The sequence below is a fragment of the Apostichopus japonicus genome, chromosome 14 (genome assembly GCF_037975245.1).
Source record: "Apostichopus japonicus isolate 1M-3 chromosome 14, ASM3797524v1, whole genome shotgun sequence".
Taxonomy (NCBI): Eukaryota; Metazoa; Echinodermata; class Holothuroidea; order Aspidochirotida; family Stichopodidae; genus Apostichopus; species Apostichopus japonicus.
The window spans coordinates 23,518,522-23,545,251 of record NC_092574.1 but is presented as its reverse complement, the minus strand read 5'-3'; the positions used below and the strand labels follow the sequence as shown (position 1 = coordinate 23,545,251).

Genomic DNA, 26,730 nt, shown 5'->3' with positions numbered 1-26,730 from the left:
AGTACCCTCTAAGATGCCCTCAACCACCCCCCCCCGTAACCCCAACCACCCCCCCTACCCTTGCTACAGTCGATGGTTCGCCTGCGCTTGTACGTAAAGTATCGTGAAAGTAAAGCGCACTGCGTGCATTACAGCAGTTTAGATGGAGATGGTGCAGAATGGCCTATGGTGAGAGCCGTACGTATATATGGCTCTTGTGTATACATAGATAAGAGGGGTGTTGTGATATTTTAATGTATGGGGGTAAAAGTGGTAAAGATAAAAAGTTGAGGAAAGATATGGAAATAAAGAATGATAGCAGGATGTGTTGGAGATGACAATGTTAAATACAGATGTTGTTGTGTTGGAGGATGTTGTGTTTAAATTCGTTGATGGGAATGCTGTAGAATAGTAAACCTATGATGTGGTAAAGTATGACGATGTTGGAGGAAACTATTTTTGCGATAAGGCGAGGAGGGTAAAATGATTAAGCTTGAAGGCTACCTCGAGGCCTAGTAATAATTATCCATTTATGTATATGAAACCTTAAGGGCTATTTGAGAAGAGAAATTTATGGTTAATGGATATGTGAAATAAAACTCATGCCATTAAAATATGTTCTGTAACTCATTGGTATACTGTGTATCTGTGTAACTTTTCAAAATCAACAAGAAATATTTGACTCAAGTTTTATCAGTTTATCTTGATGGATGATCAACACGAAAGGGCAATTTACGGTATGATGTATGGGTTGGCATCGCTACAAAAGTATTACTCAATTATACATGGAAGGTATGGTGGTTATAGACTGAAGTTGAATCGCGTTGCGACGGACGAATCCAGAAATAATATTTGAAACATTTGAAGAAGTATAATTTTTAACAAGTAAACTTTGAGCGATTGCATAGTCATCACATTCTAAAGTTAAGAGACTCGAAGCCAAGATATCCCGCGACAGGAAAGGAAACTGAATACATCAACACTTTTCTACTTCTCGAGGGTGGAGTTTAAGAAAGAAGAAGAATATAACATTGGCGTTCTGGCTGAATGGAAACCCAAAGGTAAAATATTCTTCAAAATACCAAACTTGAAGCTATAACTAAGACGAACCTCGTCTTGTCAATTTTAAATTTAAATGTATAACCGGGGTTAATTTATTAACCGTCATTTAAGCCACAAATACCTTCAGATTGTGCTACTAGGACGAAAAATTTCATTAGCCTCCCACAGGACAATGTACCAGTAAGTTGAATCAACCTGATGATAAGTGAAATGTAGTTATATAGGCAGTAGTCTGGTTCTTTAACAAATTTTACCACTTTTGGCTGGCAACATTAAGGCAAATCACTTATTTATGTGGAAGGATGGGTCATCTGTAAAGAAGTGAAATGAAGCGAATGAGAGAAATTCCCGCCGAAATAAATATTTCATATTTCATACCTATATAATCGCTCACATAAATTTAGAACGCCGAGGGCCAGGCTTGGCCAAGGGGACACGTTTATACCCCCTCCCCTACCCCTTCCCCCTCCCCAACCTCTGTTTCCGTTTTGTTTGTGCACTTCCTCTTTCCATAGTTATATTATGAAACTACAATACACTGTGCTTTATCCAGGGGCGTATCCAGGGGGGGCGCAACAGGCGCGCGCCCCCCCTATTGGCCGTCACCAAAAAAAAAAAAAGTTTAGCAAAAAAAAAAAAAAAAAAAATTGATGAAGACCTTTATGTGAGATGTCGGTGATCGCTCAACCCCCCCCCCCCCCTCCCGTATGCTTTATTTTTTGTTTGCCAAAAAAGGTTCTGGCGAAGTTCGGCGGCATAATAGTTTTAGAAACATAGATGGTAATTGTGTTTGTATTATCACTATAAACACTAAATGACATGCCAGCCATACTAAATTGTGCATTTTGTGTCCATATTTACTGGAAATGTTGCTTATTATTAAGGTCGAAAAATGGATCACATATGGCCATGGGCGGCGATCCTGGGTGGAGGGGGGATATATCTCCCCATGAAAATGGGTGGAGGGGATGTAATGCACCATATCCCCCCCCCCCCCCACCAAATGCCAGGGATAAGAATATTTTCATGCCTACATTTATGCATCTTCGTTAATGTACGGCTCTTTTTTAGCTTCATTTCTCGCCTACCATAAACGCAGTGCGATCTTTTCAAATAAAGCGTCTTTATAAAGCAAAAATAGTTGACTGTAGGCTTCATTGGCCCTATAACAACAAAATGTATTATTGCGCCCACGGTATTGATATAGTACATATATGCACCCTCATAGTATTCATATAGGCCCTATAGTAGGCCTACACACGTACATGTTCCCTCGAACAGCTGAGAATCTCATGTAACCAGGGTAATGCTTAATACACGTTTCACCTGGATGCCCTAGCAATCGGTACCTAGGAATGTAACTATGTGTAATTGTGTATTGCATGTGTATAGGCCTATAATAGCCTGCATGAGGCCATTTTCTTCATCGAATAATATAACAGAGCTCTCGAACATTCTAACGTTGCGCCTGAAACAAGATTGACAGGGGCAATTTTCCCAAAATAACACCCGAAATTTAAAAAAAAAGTATTTTGGGATCCTGATTATGAGATATTTCGGACATGACATCCCTATTTTAAAGTTGGGTATATGCCGCTTGGAAACCTCGGGAAGTGCCGTTTCCGGCCATCTAGAGGGTTTGTTAATCCCAAAATTTTCTTGTACGCTTCGCGCCAACTCGTGGTGGCGCTACGCTTAGATAGTCAACAAGGTCATATCCCCCCCCCCCCCACACTCGGAAGTACGGATCGCCGCCCATGCATATGACACCATTTTGCATTTCACCCCTTCTTTGAAAGCAAAAATTGTACGCACCTCCCCTTAGACCCATCCCCCAGGACGGCGATCATTCATGCCTGGCGCCCCCCCTATTGGAAAATCCTGGATACGCCCCTGCTTTATCCGATACTTTCTAGAGACCTATACCGTTTGCTGTGCCCTCTTATTGACCGTTCACTCTTGCCTGTGTCCACTTGACACCCCCCCTCCCCTTCTCCCTGTCGTAAGTCTCGTCAGTTCAGTAATATTATCCTCTGTACTGCCACTGCACTCGTGTATCTTTCTCAAGTTGGTGTTTATCGGGTTTTGGGGCGCTAGAAGATTCAATAACTCAGTGATACTTGGACGCTGATACGTCCTTTTCCCCTGCGCCTAAAATAATTTTACAGTTTATAACACTTCCACCCCAATTTGTATTTTTTTAGTATCCATGATTGTGGGAAGGTGGCTTAAACTTACTTTTAATCGACTGGTGAGTCGAATCGAAGTGCTAATGTAATCTATGACTGTCTGTTTATCTGTCAACATATTTTGTTTTAGAAATGTTACTTTCATTACGACAGGTTATACAGTATCGAATGATATCAACCAAAATCTTCAAAGCAATATTACGTCACTTATAAAACTCACATTATGGAGCCGACGGACACAGGAGTAACCCAAATAGACCCAGTATCAGTTGACACATTTACAGTTGACCCTGGGACAGTTGACCCTGTAAGAGGTGACCCAGTAAAAGGTAATCCAAACGGCCGCCGTTGGACCTGGCGTCGATGGGTTCGACCAGTATACATAATAGCATATTCTCTGATTGTGTGTGTGGCCCTGCCATTGATTATATGGGACGCCTACAGCCACCAGAAGTACTTCAAGGCGATTGCGTGGCCAACGGCAGGATTCGGGGCTTTGGTTGCCATTGGTGTAACCGGGTATTTAATGTTAAACCACATCGTGTACTTCTCGAGACCCAACCAACAACGCTACATACTTAGGTGAGTAAAGGCAGCTACAATTAAGGAGGTAACAAATATTCAATCGGAGGGCAGGGGTGTAGGAGGGCTGGGGGGGGGGTGGATAAAGTGGGAATTTCGAAGCCAGAGCCACAAAATGCAACATTTACTCCATGTGACTGACTACGCATATACTTTATATTACATATATTTAGTATAGTCTTCATGGTGTATTCGTTGCATATTGTGGTTGAATTTTCACTTCACATTCACTGTTGCCAGACTATATACTCACCATATATACTATCCATCTTGAGTTTCCTAAGAGCTTCTGAGGTGATATTGAAAATGTCATTATCATTATTTACTGTTTAGGGTAACTCATGCCCCTCCTCTATCTTCCTCGTTGGACTGCACCGGATTTCAAAGGTAGGGTGGGTGGGGGTACCAAATATATACATTTCCACCGATTGATTTCGGTAGGGGCGTGAACCTCTATGGAAGGCCGCCAGAGGAATTTCAAGGATTTCAAAAGGAGGAGATCGATGAAACCGACTACCATGTGAGCGTTCCAAAAAAAAAAGAGAACAAATTTAGACGTCATGTGATGCATTCTAAGGCCTATCTCGACCATAAAATTAGGTATATTATTAGTTCTAAACACAAGGTTGTGCTAATCAATACTGAATGAAAGTGGGAAGGGGTCTTCATTCGTAGCAGAGATCTAAGTCTTCTCAGCTGAATGCTGAAAAAAATCCTCAGACTGAACCATTTCCAAGCCCACTGACTGATTGAAGTCGGGACTGCCTGGAGATCGTATTATCCTTCCCATCCCCCATTTCCGCACGCCACTGTCCTCTCCTATAGCCTATACACAGTTGATGATGAAATACTTATCTACCTGGTCGCGTCCTTTATTATGAGTATAGGCTCACTAATATCCGTCTAAGAATTACAGCTTTAAGTTTACGATATCCAACAAACATTTTTGACCAAAGGTCGCCGACATCATTTGTTATATAAATAAACAATAGAACACATTTATCAGTCATGATTGATGACTGCGCTGAATCACAAACCTTGAGAGCAAAATGTTATTCTTCTCAAATGATGAACCATAGTAATGATATAAACCTGACAATCGACAAAACAACTATATCCGAAAACAGACAGTGATAGGATGACATGCAAGTTCCTGCTCGTACGCGGGTGGGGGAGGGTGTGGCGGTCCCCCCCCTCCCCATCTCATAGGTCCACGTTTTCCTGCGTAGATAGTGCTCTTTCGTGCTGCGGGGCCGTTAATACTATATAACTGCGTCAAATGACACACAAAATGCGTCAAATGACATAGAAAATAAATTGATACGTTAGCAAAATGTACGATGAAGCACCATCTACGACGGACCCTTAATTATACAAAAATAGCCCCATCACACCGAACGGTGTTTAGTAAAGAATGTCCACATTTTTTTCCAGAAAATCACACATGTCCCTTGCGTGCGGGCTATGATACTTATATAGGAAACGCGGTATAATTTTATAGTCTTTATCGTCCCTTTGATCTCCACTGAAATAACACAAAAAGACGTAAATAGATGAACAATAAACAATTTAATTGTCACGCTTTCCTTCCCAAATCAGGTTTAACTATTTAACTTTATTTAATCTTAGAGGAAGGGCAGTAGAAGGTAGACGTGATACAGGTGGGATGCTCACGGTGGAGTGTGAGTGTGTGTGTTTGTAGGTGTGGGGGGGGGGGTGTATATTTGATGTAAACCAACCCTGCAACATAATTTATGATTTAGTATTTACTTTTTTTCATCACAATCTTTTCTACAGAATCCTACTTATTGTTCCGATTTACAGCATCAACGCCGTAAGTTCACACTTTTCTTTAAGTGGTCGGCATTCTTTTAAATAATTTGTATGGATGTAATGGAGGGGTGGGAGATGAGATGAATGGGGGTGTTGAAACTGACAAGAAGAATATACTGAACAACTACGTTAAAGTAAAGAAGGATATTCACAATATTCACTTCGAAGCAGAACCAGTGAATATAAAAAGAAAGCCGAGAAACTGGTGGGGGAGGGGATCAAGGGATACAGCTCCGGGGCCCGGGTCAATTTGGGGGCCTGGGAAAATAAGGAGTGCCTGACCTGGATCTCCTCTGACGGAGAATCAGCCATTCTATATTACTAGCTATGTGACCTATGTATAGGCCTATATATGCATTTGTATATCCACACCATGTAATGCTATAGTATTTGTGTTTTTGTTTCCTTGTAGAGTTTTGTTTTGCGGTGGCCCAAATCAGCGATATATCTGGACACTATTTGTGCTTGCTACAAGTCGTTTGTCTTATACTGTTTCTTATTCTACTTAATTCACTATTTGACGGAACATTATGACGTGGAGAATCATCTTGCCAAGAAAGAGCAAATAAAATCACCCGTTCCATTTTGCTGTATCAAACCAGGACCAAATAAAAGGTGATAACTTTTTACACGAAATAAACACCAGGAAAAACATAATTATATAAGCCTCCTACAATTGCTTCAACATAAATTGCTTTATAACGATAAGGAGAAGGAGAAAGGAGAAGGAGAAGGAGAAAGAAAAGGGGGTTGGAAGGAGAATGGAGAGGAGAGGAGGGGAAGAGGAAGGGAGGCGAGGAAAAATTAATCATATTTGTATTATTGAAAAACAAGTTACCGTGTTTGAGTGCATCCACGTGGGTTTATACCTGCTAATTGTCAGTACACTAGTTAGTTATCATATATTTTTTGACAAGTATTATTTTTTCCCCTTACAGACTCCTTCGAAGATGCCGAAACGGTGTCTTGAACTTCGTTGTGTTGGGACCTATTCTTGCACTGGGTTTAATGTAAGTGATAAACCTTTCATTAATGGATCGCTCAAAGATACATTTCCTGAACTAAATATTCTACTGGCGAGGCACATTACAATTGCTTGGTGGTGAAAAGGGCACTCTCGGGAAGTGGTGGGGCTGGGGGGGGGTAGGCATGTAGTTTAAAACTCGGTATAGTAGATAATGAAAGAATGATAAGGTGAAGATAGGATAAGGCAAGATTGTCTCTTTATACTTATATTAATATTCATTGTCTTTTAGTATACCCTAACACGTTAACTGGGTGAGTGGGCAGGACTTAGATTGGTGACCGTCACCTGGTCACGCCGGAGTCCACTAAAGCGTTATTTCGAACGATGCATAAAGTCACCCATCCACCATTCATAGTGTTCGAATTCAGATTATAGAAACGGGAAATTTTACCAATCAAATGAAGTAGTTTGTTTTGATGTGACTCCAGCCTTAGATAGTATGTATTCTTTTTATCATAATCAGCTTAGCCTACTCAATGGATCGTAACTACACGCAGGGCGAGTTCTCCCCCTCTGGTACATGGTTCTGGTTGACAATAGTCAATATACTGTCTCAGCTGGTGAGTACTAAACCGAACAATTATTACAATCTCAGAACAGATTAGAATATAAATAAGTTAATCGTTCACATATTTTGTCAATCGCCCGTCAGTAAGTAAAACATTCCACAGTCTCATTCTAGTTCACTTATTTATAACTCATTGCATCATTTGTCACTTTTGTGGTTGAAACTTGAAGCAAACAATCTAGTACGTAAAACAACATATGAAAAAATATTGATATGTATTCGAAATGAATAAGTTGGGTTAAGCAAACCGAGCGGGACGCCACCCATCCCCCCTCCCCCACCACTCGTGTTACCAATAATAACTGTCGTTCCAGTCTCGCACAAAACATGGTCATATATGTCCTCCCCCGAATCCGACTTCACACTATTCTTGAGTCTGCCCTAAATAAGACCCACCCACCCCTCCGCTCGACCCATTCACTCGCCCTCTCTACCTCTTCTTGAGCTAGCTTGCGTTGTGCCTCCAGGTTGAACTTAGATGTAATTACAGTTATAAGCAAGTCAGAACTTTCAATGTTTGCTTTCATACAGTCACAGAAATAATGAACAAAAACATTCAGCAATATATACCATAATACAATTAAACGTTAAATCTGACCCAATATTCTCGTCTCCAGTCCCCCCCCCCCCCCCGTCCCATTTAATCAGAGAAAGGATATTATTTCTGTTAAAATATCTTAATTTGCAAAAGACTGGAGATAAAGCGCACAGATAATTACCCCCCCCCCCCACCCCTTCCCCTATACACACAAACAACTGAGCTTGTTAAAGTTTGATAGCTTAAACTTTTTATTTACTTGCTATTATGATGAACGATATTGTCAATTTCAGTGGGCTAGCTACTGCCTTACAGTTTTCTATAACGCCACCAGTGAGGAGACATACCCTCTCCGGGCTCTCCCGCAGATGCTCTGTGTCAAGTTCTGTATCTTCATCTCCTTCCTGCAACAAGTCATCATTTCTCTCCTGGTGGATCGTGACGTCATAACCTCTCCAGAGAAATGGGGAATAGATAAGAACGGCCTTAGTGTTGTGATTCATGTAAGTTATATATACAAGTGAGTACTCGATCGAAGGATGGTGGGGTTGGGGGGGGGGGTGGTAGTGGAATCTCTTCTCCATTCGTAGTACCAGTGCGTGGTTTTGTGACATCATTCATGCCATACGGTTATTGATATCTGACTTTAAGTTTTCCTTTCATGACAGAAATATGATGATATGTTTATTTCTAGTAAATATACCGGTATGATTTCAACAGATCCTGCTACAGTCGAAACGCGAGGCTCTCTATAACTTTTATATTTTTAACGGACATGTCAGTTTCAGTTTGTTTTCATTCCTTTCAGAATTTCTGTTTGTCCATCGAGCTGGCGGTTCTTTCATTTGTCCAACTGTTTGCCTTCAGTCACAAGCCTTACATGGATAAAGAACCCTTAGACTTCAGAGTCTCTTGTAGACTGTTCTGTGATTATACAGATCTACAGAGAGACATCAAAGACCACTCAGGAAAGATGAGTACGTTCATATCTCTGATGTCCATTAATCTTGCTAGATGCACCAGACACACACACTTTGTGATCTAGCTATCAGTGATAGCAATGTAGAGAGATACGCCAGTGGCAAACGATATGAAACACTGAAATATGGAAAAGAAAAATATTCCACACCGTTAGCTGAACAATCCCATCTCAATATCTTGTCCGTATCTCAAGATAGAGTTGATTCAATGGAACTTAATTTGACTGACTATAAATCATAAATCATCGATTCCACAATATAGTTGGTCTGTGATGTCATAATGGCAAATTTTCTTCAAATACTTTACTTAAGCTATAATAATCGTCTTGTTGGATTATCACTGAAATCTGATACATTTGGAAAAGTGTGCTCTTAGCTGTCAAGGTTCTCTGTATTAAAAATTTCATCAAAATGCAACTGTTTCGTATAGAAACATTATTTTCCTGGGTGGATACGTGTGTTCAGTAATATAGAGAGAAGCAAACACATTTCTAACTGAATTGCCGTGATAAAATCATTCACTCTGTTGTTGCCAGATGCATTATTATAATCCCCCTAATTTTGAGGAAAAAAAATCATATCTTCGCCATACAAAATGCTAGGAGCATATGGTTTTGACCTACAGATGCAGAACATTCCGGCATTTTTATTAATCAGCCATCTACATCCATCGGAATATGTCTTTAACTGTTTAATTTAGGATTAAAAGTCGCATGTAGCGATCATGACATTTATGCGTCGAAATTAATCAAGAAACTATAGCACTGCCAAACGTCACAATGTCCCTTCAAGTCCAAATCCATCCTTACTTTGGACATAGCCTACATCCTCGGAAAGTGACATTACGCTTCTACCAAACCTACTGTCCCACGCCCACCCTATCTCGTTATTTTAATATTAATCGGGGCAGCTAAAGCTCCTAAAATATTAACATTTTCATGTTTGTCTTTTCATCTCAACCTGGTGTTCAAATATAGCTTATGGTAAAGACATGCTCCCTGTCGTTCTTTCATTACATGGCGATATATGCTTTAAACAACTGGGGTGGATGGGAAGGTTTAGATGGAGCACAAAAATAACCATTGGAATTTAGTTTGGGAAGGAAAGGATAGTCCACGATTTCTACAGAACTGACTCTTAAAAATTGGCCATGTTTTGCAATTGTGGGTGAAAGAGCAAGTACCAATGGGTGTGGGGTGGGTGTGTTGGGTTATGTCGGATGGATGATTGTTTGTCGCGGTTTCCTATTTTCTTTTCTTCTGATTTTCCATTATCTAAAAAGGTTTTTTCCCCCATCCGTTTCGTTGTATTCCTCAGTGCGTGACATTACTACTCTAGGGAGAAATAATGAGGGCAGTACAACAGATGAAGATGACACAAGCTCTCATGATGAGGAGAAGATGAAGGAGAATTGGTCATCACCAGATAAAGATATGTTTGTGTATAGCAAAGACATCTCCGATGACAGCTCTACAAGCGAAGTCTGAAGCATAATAAAGACGGACTCATCTCTAGATTCAGTAACGGTTCATCTTCACCTATATGATACCGCTGGGAAACTATAGAAAGGAGATGTCGAAATCCGGATATGACGTCATATGACCGAAAAAGAAAATAGGATATTCTAACCAAAGAAGCAGTTTCTTACGCCGATATGAACTAGAGGAAACCAAAATATATAGAGATTTGCTATATGTTGGGATGTTCACCTGCCCACCCCCGCATCCTTCCCCACACTTGAGAACCAACTTGACCTGGATGTATGGCAAGATGGATAGGTGAACCCAAAAGAGGGGTATAGTAGTATTTATCACTGAGTTCTACCAGGACAGGAATGGACTGGTACACATACATCATTGAGACTGAACCTTGCAAATCTTACTCTCGCTATTGAAAAGGAAGTCCTTTATATAAATTTAAAACAAAAGAAAAGACGATGGAGACATAAAGACAAATTACCATAATTCATGACCTTTCATTGTTCAGACGGCCAAGCAATTAATACGTACAATCATCATCAAATGATGGCATTTGAAGAATAAAATTTGTCACAATCTTTCTGATATGAATATTATTTTCAAGGATTGAGTTCTTTTTAGGATCATTCAACCTTTATGATATTGCCACTGTTCTTTGTGTTACCCTCCCTCCCTCTGGATAAGCCCACATCTGATGGCAGACACCGAACAGAAGAAACAAACGGCGACTGTGGACAGAAAATAGGTAGTGTCTTGATTCCACAGAGGACTGTACAAGGATAGGAGGTTAACATATATTCACCACAGAGACTTTACTAATTGTAGTCTGATCAGGTTCTCTGGTCAGAATTCATTCCCTGCAAGAAGCGGGGTTATCCTCATTACCATAGTTACCATAAAAATCCCATCGGACCGGATCCACTCGGGCACTACTATAAATGTTCCGAACCTTGCCCAGTATTTCTATTCATGCAAAATGAAAGACACATTTAGTAGGTATTATATCACGCTCTCCAGTAGACAACGAAAAAGCCACTCCTGCCCAAAATCTTATATGCAAATTAGGTCATAGGACTATGCAAAGTTACATTCCAGTAGTGAAAATCTGGATTCAGAGTTGATATTTTGCTGTGAAGAGTAAATAAAGTTACCTTGAGGTAATGATCATCTAATGAAACAAGCTCATGAATATTTATTTAACACTCATGCATATTAACATGGCTGGAGCCCTTTCAATGAAAACAACAATTTCTCTGTTTTAAGAGTGGGAATACGCATGATCATTGTTATTTGCATAAAAAAGGAACACAAGTTTTTCCATGTGAAATAATGTCAGTGAACACAATATTCATCGTGAGAAAAGCTGTAAAACAAACACTTTAAGACTTAGGAATATGATTTGCATATGAATTTACTGTCAATAAAAAAAGTTCTGTCACATGTATTTTCCTTTTATCTGTGCACAATCAATCTGAAGTAAAGCAACATGAAAACTAGAGCATTATCAAAGAAGCACCATTATGGCTCTAACCTTACCAATAACACCCCCCCCCCAATCCCCCATCCATCCCCAAAAAAGCAACAATGTCAGATGTTGTGATTGGGCAAATCATAAAATTAAATGTTTAGAACAAAGCTATGAGGATGTGACCAGTTTTGGGCTTCCTAGCATATTTAGGAATATACTGGATTACTTGAAAGTGACTAAAGACAATGATGAGCTTGAGATGAGTCAAAATTAGCTCTCACTATATTGCATCCCTCCCCCCACCCCATTCCCGCAGCTCAAACTGCACTGCAAGTTACTATGGAGATAACATCATATGTGAATTAGCTGGCCTCTAAGCTTCACTGAATGATCCACTCTGTGATACTGTCCATTCAAAACACATACATCCAAGCTGAGGTCAGCTTTTGCAAGATTGATACTAAAACCTTGCATTTGTAAATAAAAGAAGACTGAACTTGTGATATTGGTTAAAATATTTCAGACAAGGGATTGTTAGTAACAATGATAGTATACAGACAAAGCAGTTGCACACACCCTTCAATTGACCCTCCCACCCCCCCCCCCCCCACTTTTCTTTGTTTTGAAAAGAAAGCATGAGATGGAGACATTAGGTATATGAAATGACCTTGACAGACACTTGCCCCTTAGGCAATAAAATGTTAAACGTTTTTCAACGCAACTGTTACACAATAAAGAAATTAGAATAAGATAAAAGTAATGACCTTACCAATAAAAGTAAGATTTTGAAATACTGCAGGGAATTGATATTTCCGCTGGGCTGTGTCCAGAGGAAAACAGTTACCATTTCAGCTGCATGACTTTATTAACTTCCAATAAATCACAATTTTGTTCACTATGAAAGATAATATTTCAATACTTTAAGATTACATATTAATAATGCAATGGTAAAATACAATTCATGACAAAGCATTGTACAAACTTGCAAAGAAGAAAATTGTTTTTTTGTGTATACCCTGTATGTTGAATGTTATCGCTCGTATTTCTTTGAAATAAAAAAGCAGATAATTGGAATTTGAGCGCAAATGAATCACGTTAAAATGCATTTTATACTGCACTGGATAAAGACTTTATAGAACAGATATTTGGATCAACCAATGTTAAAGTGTTATCCCTTTACACGGTTAACAATTGTGAAGTTTAACATTAGCGATTCATGGTGGAGTTGGGCGCCCACACATCAAATTAACTTATCTTTTGTTAGCAAATTTAGAAATGTTTTTCTTTTGAGCTGCGGTAACAGATTGACATAGGAGCAGCAAGTGGAGCAAACTGATCCATTATTAACGTCTGTGACGTAAAAGATGTTACGATGGACAGCTCTACGAGATGGAGGAGAATAATCGCGTTCCTTTTAAAAGAAGTCATATTATCGGGTGTTCTTATGTACTGGAAGACTTATCTCAAGTCTAAATGTGATATGACATGCAGCCACTTAAGTTTATTGATGTTTTAATGAAATCATGTATTTTATTTTGAAGAGATGGCATTTGCATAAATTGTTCTTTTAAAAATAAAATATTGGTGATTTTAACACGGCCCACTCCTAACATTTCTATACACAACATTGTCCACCATTGCATGGAAATTATTAAAATTACAATTAAAAACAATAATAATGATAATAATAATAATAATGGAACATAAGATATTCCATGGATGAATATACTAATGGACATCAGCCATTGAATAGATTGGCTGCCCTTGACATGACATATACTTTGAAATTTCATAAATGGGTTTATCTCTGATTTTCTCTTTATAAGGTGGGGGTCAGGTGCATGGGATGGGATGGGGGGGGGTTGTTGCCCATCAAAAGCATTACAATATCATGTAGAAAGATGGCAAATATGTTTGGTTCTCCTTTAATCAAGGTTTCATCTAACAGGTCAACAATGTCCAACATACCACCCTCTCACTGGGATGCAAGAAAAATAAAAAATAAAGCTTATTAATTGTCTAATCTTAGCAAGAAATCAAGAGGTCTTGTCCAAAAAGCATTTCATTTCATTTTGAAGATGACAAGACAAAAAAAAAAGGAATAGCTTAATTAATTTTAAGTACATGCAAAGCACCAAGCATAAATTTCAATTTTAGGAAACTTGGAAACTAGGAAACTTTAGGAAACTTAGAGGAACTTGGAGGTTTTAAAATAAATCATTTCTCTTCTTATTGATTTATCATGAAGCGCCAAGAATGGAGAAATTAATTCATTTACTCTTAAATTTTGCTTTGGAATTGTGTTATCCTTTTCTCCTAAAGTGTCTTTCCAAATAAAGCCAGGATTTCCTGATAAAACCTTTATTTTCTCCACTTAATCGAAATTACAACCTGATATTCTATGACGTTCTATTCTGAACTACTAAAGAGTCAGATTTCTTTAATGTCGCACTCAACAATTTTGATGTATCTTTGCCAAAAGATATTTAGAAACAGAATGTGACATTCTATTGACAAGTGATTAATTCCTGACAACAACAAAGTGAACTAGACTTGCTGTTTATAATTGCAATCAACGCAATAATGTTTTTCATGCACCTTTTGCAACAATTTGCTACCAAAGTTGGCATTTGAATAATTATTTGTCTGAAATATCATTTAAAATGCAGATTTCAAAATAATGCTCAAAATGCAGATTTCTGCAGACTTCTGGTCAAATAAATTCTGATCAAAACAAGTATCATCTGAGACTTACATGGTATAAATTTAAATCACATTAATTGTAAACATATTGTTTTGAGTACACTTATTGCAGTTGTTTAACATTAGGATTTCACAGAGCTGACTACAACTTTCAGCATTACATACTAGCAACGACAGTTCTGTCTCCTTCCTAGGCTAGCACATTATACCTTTACAATGTAGTCGTTTGTGTAGTAGGCTAGCCAAATCACACAAACATATGACAGCATGACTTGTTTTCCCGCCAAGCCATTTAAGGATACATCAAAAGGCATTTTAGACTTACGAACTTTACGTTCTGGCGTATTTTGATTGGTCCATTTAGTATGTACTGATTATAGCTGGTTACAGTTTATTTCCAAAAAATCGTAGGAATCCCCCCACCCTAACCCCTCGCCCCCCAATCCAATACACACACACACACACACAGACATGCAAACCCAATCCTGTTTCACTTTCAAATGAATGAATTCTCCGTAGTGATTTTTCTCAAAACCTTAAAGTGAAATTAGTCGGAAATTAGCTCTTACAAATCACATAAAATCCTATTCTCAAATTCACAGCAGACTAGGCTGACAGAATCTGCTATGATGCAGATGTTACAAGCCTATTGGGATTTAGTGATATGTTTGTTTTGAAAACCAACAAAACCTTTCCTGATTTTGCACACCTCTCTTGTGACTTCAGTGTAACACACACTTCTACTATCTAGCCATACCAGGTAATCATAATAATTGTATACAGTATCACATAGCACAATGCTACACAAACATAACTGAATTGCTATACTGTGTATAGATTGGGCAACATTACGATACAAATAACAACCTCCCGCCCTCGAGTGGGATAGAAAAACAAACAAGTGAACAAGACACCAACAATAAGTCACGCAACTTTGGGAATTTCTAGCACGCAATGGTAGGGAAAGTTTTTAACGGTATTCCTAGTCCTCCGAGACGACCAAATTTCTGTTCGGCCGACCAAAATCAGCTGTGGAGGTTGTCCCGCAGACAACTAGTTGTCTCCATTTGAAATTTTGGATTCGATTGCAACTAAATATTTTGTGAAGTGATAAATTGTTAGCATCCCCAACCTTGATGATCTATTCACCAAACCTACACAACTCTCCTACAGTGTACATATTGGTGTTCTATTCACAAAACCTGCACATCTCTCCTACAGTGTACATATTGGTGTTTATTCACCAAACCTACACATCTCTCCTACAGTGTACATATTGGTGTTCTATTCACCAAACCTACACATCTCTCCTACAGTGTACATATTGCTGTTCTATTCACCAAACCTACAAATCTCTCCTACAGTGTACATATTGCTGTTCTATTCACCAACCTACACATCTCTCCTACAGTGTACATATTGCTGTTCTATTCACCAAACCTACACATCTCTCCTACAGTGTACATATTGCTGTTCTATTCACCAAACCTACAAATCTCTCCTACAGTGTACATATTGCTGTTCTATTCACCAACCTACACATCTCTCCTACAATGTACATATTGGTGTTCTATTCATCAAACCTACACATCTCCCCTACAGTGCACATAGTGGTCATTCTGTTGAAGCTACATTTTTGTTGGTGGGTGGGGGGGGGGCAAAAAAAATTGCTGTTTGGCAAAAAATTCTGAAAATTTTGCCCTGAAGGGTCGTGCTATTTCACTTTGACTATTCCACGTCATCGCAGAATAAAGTTAATTATCAGGCGATTACTTAATGCAGCATTGTATCAAGTGAAACAAGATTTAAAATAGACATAAATAAAGCTATCGTAGACTGTTCTTTAGAACTATATCATCTCAAATAGGTAACCTTTTAAAGGAGACTATCAACCAAACAAGTTGCCAAGGTTTGTAACCAATTGACCTGTACATAAAGGCTCGGCTTTTAAAGCTGTGTGTTTTGATCATATAAATTTAATCTGACCATTTGAGAGTTACTTCCCATGGACTGTAAATTTTCTTTGAGCTCACGTCATTCCTGTTTTTCAATTTCTGATCTCTCGTATTCAAGAGACTACTTAGAACCGGGTTAAAATGATTATGAGGTTACACTGTGCGATACTGTCATAATTAATGCCTTGGAACATGCAAAAATCAATTTCTCTCAATGAGGTTCAACTTTCAGATTAAATGTACAATCTTTTTTTTCATAATTACTTGGTCTCCGGGTGACTTAGTCTTGATTGTTCTTTTCCTGAGGTGATGGGTACTTCTTTAAGTACTTCTGAAAGGCATCATGAATGGCTTGTCTAACGAAAGAGGAACAAAAAAAAAAGGCAAATTCAAAGGTATGTACAGACCAAAAAAAAACCCAGGGTGACAACCATCCCGGTGGTAACTTGCCGTTAGGGTGCAGATCTAAGAGGAGGGAGGGTTAAATCTCCCAATTTCAACCCCCCACACAAAAAGTTAAAAGCAGTTTATTAGTACAACCCTGCACGTCGACAATTAGTTTTGTCACACTAAAATGATCATCTTTTGACCTTACTTAATAATAATAATAATTTATTTTGTAAAGCGTAAAATCCACAAAAGTGCTCTAAAACGCTATGTAACAGCAAATAAAGAAATATATATATATATGACACAAAATATGTAGTAAAAATGCAGAATAAAATACAATATAAATGAGTATGAAAAATAAAAAGCATGCAAGCATGCACTTGAGGATGCCGAGTGCTAAAACATTAATGAACTAACTTACTGTCTTTCTCCTAATGGTTAGAGAAAATACCTTTCAATGGTATTAAAAGAGGGTGCAGATCATATTGACCTCCTACGTGAGCAGACCGATATATAAGAAGAGAAGCCATCCTGTTCTAGAAGGATGAAGGTGTATCTCTGATAAAAATCTTCACAAGAAGTGTTTTTTATGTCACCTTTGCTCTCATACCTAATTTGTAGGCAGTAACGGTCAAATAGTATCTCACGAAACTGATTGACATGCAGTATATTTGGATTCCCATGTTCAAGTGACATATGCAATCTTGTCTTTATTCTTCTTCCTAAGATCTCATGTCACAAAAATTGGTGTCTTGCAGTTTAACATCAGATGTAATTTTTCTTGACAAGAAGATTGGTAAAATAAAACGCATTTTAAAAATTTGATGGCCCCCCATTCACAAATATTATCGATAAATTTAATAATCAGTCTGAACTCTAAATTAATGTTTCACTTATTTTTTGCCAATTTTCTGTAAATGTTTCTAATTTTGATACTGCCATCACTATATCTTCGTCCTCTTCTTAGTTTAGATTCTTGACAATTAATCAATCAATCAATCTATCAACTAAACTGACTACCAATCTGTTGCAAAATATGAGAGAAAGAAGAAAAACGCACTCACCTGAAATAATGTTGTTTAAAAAGAGCAGCGGTGACATGGCTACCGGTTACATAACGCATCTGTGGAAGAAATAACAATTGTGTGAAAAAAAATCTGTCTCTAGCACGTCAATTTACCATCGGAACGGTACAAAGACGTTGAAGAATATTGAAAGCAACTTCAATTTTGATATCCTAAATTCGTAATGCCCACATTATCTGCTTCTTAATGATGCAAAAGTAATATTTTGGTAATCATTCTGGTAGTGCCCAGAGTGTAATCCATAAAATATTTGACGAACTTATGAAACTTCTTCAACAAGCTCCTCATTCCCCTTTCCCTCCTCCAACTCCCCATTGCCCCCTCCAACTCCCCATTGCCCTCCTCTATCCCTCCATGGATACGATTAACAGGGCAATGAGTGAAGGGGAAGTGTGGTATATTATTGATAATATATCAGGCTCAATTTGGTCATCATATAATTTCTATAAGATCTCGTCAAAACTTTTTCATAGATCTGTGCCTCCTCATTTCAATTCTTCATATTACAAATACAGTGCTACCTACAAACACAGTGAAGTACTGTATTCATTCTGACTCCAAACCAGTGCAACCAGGTAACCAGTCTTGTAACTTTATATCACACAAATTCGCCCCAGAGTTTTTACGTGCAAATTAACCTAGGTACATCACTCAATACAAAGGTTTACAGGTAGTTTTGTTTCCCCCAAAACAGACAGAGAAACAGTATTTTCTGAAGTCATTTCATGTTTTGCGGTGGAATTTTACGCCATAAACTACCAACACACTCTCATGCTCCAGTGTTTGCACAGACAGAAATGTTTATACTGTTGTACTTATGAAGATGAAAGTCTCTCACCTCGATACCAGGCCAAATTGTTTGAAGCCCCGTAACATTATCCCTGGGGATGTAAGCATCCTGGGTCGCTAGCACAGATATGACCATCTGGGTATCGCTGGGCAGCGAGAAATTACCGATGAAAGTCGTCACGTCCATCACGCCCCGCATAAACTCGTCTGCTTCCCTCTGTAGATTGACGTTCTTTCCTTCCCGTTTCTCCCGGACATTCTCCTTCCGCGTCTGGTCTTTCGAATTTAATTTATTGGGATTCGGACGTATTTTGGATGGCCTTAATTTTGAACTGGCAAGACTGTTGGCATCTCTGTTCTGAACGTTCTTGCTGCATCTGGGGCAGGAACAGCAGACTTCCGTCTGATTCGGATGATTGCACGATTTTTGCTGTCCGTGATATTGAGGCACGTTAACCTTATTTGCATGATTAAATTCCTGATTTTTCCCTGCAGTGGATTGAGAGGGAGGTTCCTTTTGGTCGCAGGGACATCCATCTCTTCCCACGCTCCCTTCATTTTTGGCAGTTGATTTTTCTTGCTGGTCTACTCCACGAGATGGTGGGGCCTTCTCCGATGGTTTGGATGAATTTTGCTTCTTGGCGAGAAAGTTTCTCACTTCTATATAGGAATCCGGAAAATTGAGGGCAAAGTCTTTTCCAAGACGAAAGGAATCAGTCTGGAACAGAAAGAGAGAAAATTAAATTCTCACAATAAAACAATAAAACCTCTACAGTGACCATCAGCCTATATGATAGAGGTGATAACTACAGACAACGCCATATAACATTAAATAAACTGTTTTCCCACGAGAGAGGGAGATATGAGTTGATGTGCAATCATATGCAAAAGTGAGGACTTAGACAAGTTCAATGATGACATCACAATGCTACTAGTGCTAGCATGTTTCACACTATTGTTAATTCAGGCGTCTGTTTGGTCTTCTAGCTAAATACTGAGTTGTTTTCTAGAACAACTGTCCATTTTTCGCAGTGCAAAATATTGAACGAGAAAGAAACAACTCATTGAAAGTGGAACATATCCTCTTCTACCGACATGATGTTTACACTGTGTTTGACCTGCCCTGGCAACTGGACTAAATAATTCAGTAAGTACTACACATTCAATAACTAGGCTGCATAAATTCTAGCCCCCCTTCACACCCCCCCAAACATTTCCTGTCCCATCTTTGACTTCCCCATTCGATTTCTTCTCTTTAAACTTTATTTTTTTTCTGTCCTTCCTACATTGAAGTAAATAATTCACCTGTAATATAATATATTAGTAAAACTGTTATTTTTCATTATTCTTCTATGTGGTACAAATTCTTCTATGTCAAACAAATACCAATTCTGCAGATGTGACTGCTGTACTTACACATTCTACTATTAAACACACATGTGGTAAATGCACACGATCTATTGCTGATGTTTACAACAGCTTCTTAGCTACCAACTTGACAGTCAGATGGAGAGCATAAACAAACGATGCATGTAACCAATTTAGTTTTCGAATATGCAATAGGAAACCGGTTAATTTCTTTTCTGTGATATTAGTACGATAACAAAGTACTGAACTTGCTAATAAATTTTGAGGTCTCCAAACCATGACAGAGAATAATTTATTATTCTCATTTTGTGTAGCAATGTTGAGATTTATGAATTTTGTTTCTCATAACATACTGGAAATAATGCAGCTATTTAGCAATCTTCCCAAGTTTGCTATACAAGATATATTAATTCACCGCATATTCCTCTTGGAGAACTCCAAATTGATACAATTACATCTCTGTGCTCGTAATATCATCAAAAATTATCCTAAATTACACATTGTGCAAACGATGCATAGAGAAACAAAGTTCACAGAGATTAAACTATATCACGAGACCTCACGTAAATTAAATGTATGCTACGACAAACGTCAGCCCCTTTTGTAAGATACATAAACTCACACACCTTTGGACACTTAAGAAGCTGCCTCATAATTTCCTGTTCATATTCTGAGTGACTACTATACTGGGTTCTTAGAAGTTCCCACGGGATGGCCCCACTCATGGCTCCCTTAGTGAAGACAGGCGTTGCACTAGACCAGGACAGACATGGTATCAGAGGAATGGGCTTATCCCAGACCGTGGCTGCCAGTGTCGCCATCTGTAAGATGGAAAGAACGTAGCCAGTTATTTTAACCAGAGCACTGATTGGTTGAAATAAAATCGCAGGTGAGATTAGTTAGAGAATCAAGTTAAGTGTTCTCCAGCCTGCATACAAAAGGAAACAAATTCAAGATGGTTCTCTGTGGACACGGCCGAATCATCATTCAAATATACAGAACAAAAGTCTGCAAGGTAGAAAAATTCTATAAACTAGATATTTCATCAAGTTGAAATACAAATTGTTGAAAAAGGCTGACCAATGACAATGTATTATATTTGCTGGAAGACTCACATGTCCGCCCATGGATACCCCTGACAACCCCAGAGGGCCATAACCGTTTTTCTCCAGCCACTGAAGAATCACGATTGATTCCAGCATTAAGCTGCCACCCATCACAAACAAGTCGCTCACGTTGTGAAGGGATGAACGCCTGTACACAAAGCAACAGATAAAAAGAAAATGAGGAAACCTTCTTGGAAAGAATAGACAGCTAATAATGAATCAATTGTTAAAGCACATGACATCTAATCCACAATGTTTGGATCCCTTTTACATGGCCACATATACTTTATCCATGGATGGGTTGGTTCCGGACCACTGGTATTTGAGATACATAGAATTAGCATAGAAAGTATTTAGTGCCTTTCGATATCATACTAGTGCCACCAATATGTGGTTGCTTCAAAGTCATCAACACCTAGCTATATCACAGAATGATGGAACTTACAATTGGTCCTTGGGTTTTCGAGATCCATAGAATGGGTTCTCTAATGACAGAGATCCAATACCGTACTCCTTGATGAGAGGCTTGGCGGTGAAGATTCTCCTTCTCCAGAAACCCTACAGTGCAGAAGAGCAGGAAGTAAACATTGTTATTTGGTGCAGCAGTACCTTGTTGAACTTTAACCACCCACTCCATTCTTCTGTCCATCTCTCTTTGTTACTGATTTGAAGATAACTAAGTAAGTAAGCACTAACTTAATATTCTTGTATTCTTTGAGTTCTCATATCTAGCATGCATTGGGATAATTTGACCAAGAATGAACTCTTGCCTCTTCTCTCCCAGCACCCTTGCACACCGCACCCACACTTTGCACCCTTGCCTCTTGTCTCCCAGCACCTGGGTGCACCCTTGCCCAACCAAGTTACCAATCCTAAGAGAGTGGTGTAACGTGTCATGACTCGAGACAATATAACTCAAAGGTGGATTGACTTGAAGAAGTTTACAAAATTTCCCCCCCATAGAGATACTGCATTTTCTTAAGATAATGCATGACTCAACTCCAGTCAGTAAAATTGCCGGTAATGACTCGATTGGACTTTAAAATGAATCTGGATTGATACTTGATGAAGCTGTCATGTTACTCACATGATCTCCAGTACCAGCCAGATGAATGCAGACAGGCTTGTTCTTTTCAGATGGCCAGCGAGTTGGTACTATCATCTCAAACCTAGACAAAACAACATGGGAAACCATTCTTCTGAGAGACAGGAAATTTAGCATCTCAGAGCAGAAAAGTGACGAAAAATGTGACTGCAGTATTACCCAGCATTACAGCATTCTGTGAGAGGGAATACCACATTGCTTGAAATGACTGAAGTATATATTCAAAGATGAAAATCTGCTCAAAACACTGGATTATATAGTAACTACAGTAACGTCGAAAGTTAGGAAGACAACAAGGGGTCCTTCAAGTCTGCATAAAATCATTATAATGAGGTCAATACTCAAACGCAATGTCCCACCTGGAAATGATTTATCCATCTAGGCTAAGATTATCATTAAGAAACTGATAAACATGAAATAATATCCGTAGTTAAAATGCTGACCCAGGGATAGTCCTGCATTTGTGGCAAAATGATTTCATTACATATGCCAATAAAAGCAACTGCACAAATTATTATATTTAAATATTGGCCTTAATTGTTAACTAATTAATAATTAATTAATCGATCTGTTGGGTTTACCACAAACACAACCATAGCAAGCTTCAAAGAGCATAATAACAGGTGTTTTTATTTACCTGGCAGTTTTGACTTCATCGGGAACCAAATCTGGCAGATAATGGGCAAACGGTGACTTGAAAGTGCCATGAATCACTCTGTATCGTGATTGCTCTTCATTCTGTGTCAAAAAGGTAAAAAAAAATTTCTAATCACTTACTCAAAATGCTGAAGAATTTTAACCATAAAATCCAGAAACGCACTATGTTTATAGGTTACGATCACAATTTAAAGCAGAAAGGTTTCGGAAAAAATAAAAAAATGGGTAATAGAACACCTCAGGTGGTAGAATGAGAAAGACAGAAAATTATAAGGGTCTGGTCACCGAGGGAAACGAGATGAGTAAAATCCAAGGTTAGTAATCAGCTACCGACAGGGTTGAAATAGAGCGATTTTTTCATAAGGACGCAGGAAAATGGTGACCCAAGTTGGTGAGTCAAGTCAAGTACAGCCAAGTACAGTCAAGTCAAGCCAAGTCAAAATGATGAGTCAATTCAAGTAATGAACATCTTACAATCAGACATTCTTCTCCATTGCTTCTTGATCATGGAATAAAATCATGTCACTATTTTTTTATCTCTCTACTGCAGAATTTAAATTACAACTTACCACAACGTGGCATTTACCATAAAATTAGTGTTTTCAAATGTCCATCAACTCATTACACTGTAACTAACAGCAGAAAAGCTAAAGGTACAAAGCTAGCTAAACACATGTCAGAAGACATTGGTTCATGGTCAGTGGTGTACAGTGGCAAGGGTGCTGGGAAGGAGGGGAGGTGGGGGAATGGCAGGGATGAGAACAAGGTAGAGTGAGAAAGGAAGATGGGCTTAGAGAGTTGAGAATGGAGAAAATCTGCAGGCTCAATTCATATTTGCATAATAGCAAGTGCTGTTATCTGACTTGTTAGTTAGATGAATGGGCTTGATGTTGTTTTACAACAACTTCTGTCTGCCCAGCTAAGAGTGCTAGTATGTGTGGATTACTGTAGGTGTCATCTCAAAAGCAAGATGTTCAGCCAGGCTATGTAGAACATATTCTTTTGCTTTCTGCAGTTTCTCACAATAGACACTGCAAGTCTGCAGGGATAATCCCTATTGTTTGATATTGATTCATCGTATCTGAGCAGGGATTTTGCAGCTGCTGCAACTGCCTCAGATAAAATAACAAAACAGACAACAGAGTTAAGTAAAAGTTAACTATAAGTTATTGCCTTCCAGGTTACTCATGGTACTAATTTTCTACCTTTATAATTTCAACTGGATAGTCCTCATTGATCAGGGCTAAGCACTTTGGTCTGTCTGTAAGTATCTTCCCAAATTCAAATATTCTGAAATAAAGAAAGCAATAAATGTCAGTGGAATAGAAGCTACGGTAAATCCTACTCAAACAAGATATTTCATTGTAAATTTATAGTTGCAGTCTTCTTTGCGGTTGACACAAACAGACTGTGGACATACTCTAAAAGCTAACTGCAGATGTTACTAGCAAGTATGGTACAGCTCAATTGTCATACAAATGTTCAGATAAGCCTACTAAATGTGAAAATTGGACGAGAAAGGATCAAAGGTCTATCATTCTTTAAGTGCAGTTAGGATTATGCAAAATTTCCCTACCTGATGTCCCATCTCAATTGAGTTTAATACTTTGATCAATACTAACATACATTAATTATTAAATTAGGCCAATTGATGTTCCTACCATAATGGTATACGGTAAATTTGCGATAGTAAGGGAATTAATGTTATTTTAGAGGATAGCAGTAATGACGATCTTGCTGGTTTTAGTTCTATCCTTCATCGATGGTTCTGCCAGATATAGAAAGAATTACACTTGAATGTTTGGAAGTCAAACTGCTTGAAGAAACAAAAATTTCCCTAATTTCGGGCATGTGCTGAACTTTACTGTATAACTTCTCTGAATTGGTGGAATAATCCACCAAAATGTCTCAAATTATAAAATTGATCTTTCCTTGTTCATTGTGGCAATTTTGGCCATTTCCATTAAGGTTTTTAGATTAACATTGCAATTGAAAAAGCGGTTTCAATTTGACTAACTAACACAGCAACTAAAGAGATGTGTGATACTTTGCTATTTGCTTTTTTAATTGGATTAGTTATCATTGTCTTGCGGACTAGGGTAGTAAGTAAGTTATAATTTGCATTGTCTATAGACCTAGGCTATAGCCTATTATTATTAAACTACACCTAACTTTAATTTTGTACATCTTTCCGCCTTGCCTTGATCAAATTTCAGAAAATTCAGAAAATTTAATTTGGACAGACTAAGAATTTCATTTTACAAACGTTCACCTGTTGTTTCACATCATGCTAAGTTACTGCTACGTAAAGCCAGGCTAAGTAACTTAGGGCTAACAGTTAGGCTAAAATGGGCTACTATTTTGTAAAATTTAGGCTACAAATCATTAGGGCTATGCTATAGACTAGATTACACGAAGAACATTTTAACAAATCATGTTGGTCAGTCTTAGGCGAGGTTGGATCGTTTTATCAAACCCGCAACCCCCCCCCCCCCCTCCCAAAGAAAAACCATGACGGCTGAGGTATTGAGGCTCAGTATTGATAATTACAGGCCTAGCCTACGACTATTTAGGAAGACCGTCTCGTTCAACTGGTACACACATAAAGCCTTTGCCTACAGTACACGCAACCTATATTAGTTAGGCTAAGATTAGTAAGAACTTAGGCTAAGGTCCCTAGATCTAAGGACAATCATATTGTATCAAAAACATAATTTACCTCTTGATGGTTTCCGGTTTTCCCCACCCCTTAGTGAAGAACTGGGTAAGGAGCAATTTCCGGTAAATTTTGTCAACCGTGCTCCAGTTTATCATTTTTTTTTGCCGCAGGCGTTTCATAACAGTCTCCGACCTTGTAAATGCAAACGTTCTCGGACCGGATCTGTGCTTAAATGTTAAGTGTTTCATGGTAACCCTGCGAAAACTGAGATTACCCCCCCCCCCCCCCTGCCTTCCCCGCGACCTTCGGGGAAAAACATTGTCGTAATAAAAGTTAAAAGCTCAAAATTTTGAATTTTCCAATGCTTACGGGTGATTTTATATATTACACTGAGAATAATTAAAATTGAGCTATTTGGCATAGCCTACTTGAGTGTGCTTATACCGATGAAGGCATTACTGACCAAAGTGTCTTGCGTAGTGCAGTGCTTTAAAAGAGTGATATAGCGTTTTAGCCGCAATGAAGTGTTGATTTCCCGCATATAGATGCAGGTCCCCCCCCCCCCGCCCCCAAATCGTTAACTCGGTCATCAGTAATACCTGTTTACCCAAAAATATGATGGAAATTGAAATGACGGGCCCTTATAACAAATGTGGTACTAGCACTTGATTTAATCCTAAATTGAAAGATTTCACATAATAACTAAATTCGGACTTTAATTTGCTATACAAAGTGTGCGGCCCATGGGCAAATTCTCTGAGGTTTGCGAGATTCAGTTCAAAACTCCCAAAGCCGTCAGAATCTTTATTATGACAAGTGGAAACATAGAATATGTGTAACTTGGGGCCTTTGCAGAGTTGAGTTTTGCACAGGCCTACTCTTAATCAATAGAGTATTTCAATACATAAATAAATGCGCGCATGAATACATTGCTGATAGTTTGACCACAAAACGTGATATATCGATCCATTTCAAGGGATTAGGGGCTGTGAGCCTGTGAACCACGAGTTGGGTATAAAACGTCCAGCTGGTCCACATTGAATATCCAAATAATAGAAACCGCTCTGTCTTTAAATCCCATTTACTTAGAAATTCCTCCCCCTTTAGTAATCCCTACCTAATTGGCTCTTCAGTTCCGACCTCTTGTTTATTTATGGCTTCTTTACAATGTTAATTGAACAATACTTCACTTCTCTGCATCTCCCTGTT

General features: G+C 38.5%; 2 protein-coding genes across 5 annotated transcripts; one reads left to right on the top strand and one right to left on the bottom strand.

Annotated features, from left to right (window-relative positions):
• The first annotated feature begins 778 nt into the window (after positions 1–778).
• Positions 779–15,903, top strand: LOC139979584 (transmembrane protein 184C-like). The gene is made up of 9 exons (XM_071990532.1): positions 779–1,040; positions 3,384–3,812; positions 5,610–5,646; positions 6,058–6,260; positions 6,584–6,655; positions 7,136–7,232; positions 8,072–8,281; positions 8,587–8,755; positions 10,076–15,903. The coding sequence occupies exons 2-9, from the start codon at positions 3,454–3,456 to the stop codon at positions 10,243–10,245; spliced, it is 1,317 nt and encodes a 438-aa protein (XP_071846633.1). The 5' UTR covers positions 779–1,040; positions 3,384–3,453; the 3' UTR covers positions 10,246–15,903.
• On the bottom strand, positions 8,213–25,757 carry LOC139979582 (protein ABHD18-like). 4 transcript variants are annotated; one of them, XM_071990529.1, is made up of 11 exons: positions 25,582–25,757; positions 24,068–24,152; positions 22,843–22,943; positions 22,188–22,269; positions 21,546–21,658; positions 21,110–21,248; positions 20,621–20,815; positions 18,676–19,344; positions 17,817–17,875; positions 16,627–16,718; positions 8,213–8,229 (listed from the first exon to the last, which is right to left on the bottom strand). In XM_071990529.1, exons 1-10 carry the CDS (start codon positions 25,698–25,700, stop codon positions 16,643–16,645), a joined length of 1,638 nt encoding a protein of 545 aa, XP_071846630.1. In that variant the 5' UTR covers positions 25,701–25,757; the 3' UTR covers positions 8,213–8,229; positions 16,627–16,642. The 4 variants fall into 4 exon arrangements, 3 of the variants coding, with proteins under 3 accessions (XP_071846630.1, XP_071846629.1, XP_071846628.1); XR_011797235.1 differs by lacking the exon at positions 8,213–8,229 and adding an exon at positions 10,710–15,704 and having other exon boundaries at positions 15,753–16,718; XM_071990528.1 differs by lacking the exon at positions 8,213–8,229 and adding an exon at positions 10,710–12,599.
• Between the last annotated feature and the right edge of the window lie 973 nt (positions 25,758–26,730).

Excerpts from the sequence above, each read along its gene's own strand:
- LOC139979584 (XM_071990532.1), top strand. The coding sequence starts at position 3,454 with ATGGAGCCGACGGACACAGGAGTAACCCAAATAGACCCAGTATCAGTT. Across the intron at positions 7,233-8,071 it reads TCAATATACTGTCTCAGCTG|TGGGCTAGCTACTGCCTTAC; the intron begins GTGAGTACTAAA and ends TGTCAATTTCAG. Across the intron at positions 8,282-8,586 it reads GCCTTAGTGTTGTGATTCAT|AATTTCTGTTTGTCCATCGA; the intron begins GTAAGTTATATA and ends CATTCCTTTCAG.
- LOC139979582 (XM_071990529.1), bottom strand. The coding sequence starts at position 25,700 with ATGAAACGCCTGCGGCAAAAAAAAATGATAAACTGGAGCACGGTTGAC. Across the intron at positions 24,153-25,581 it reads AAACCGGAAACCATCAAGAG|AATATTTGAATTTGGGAAGA; the intron begins GTAAATTATGTT and ends TCTTTATTTCAG. Across the intron at positions 22,944-24,067 it reads ATCCAGTTGAAATTATAAAG|AATGAAGAGCAATCACGATA; the intron begins GTAGAAAATTAG and ends TTTTTGACACAG.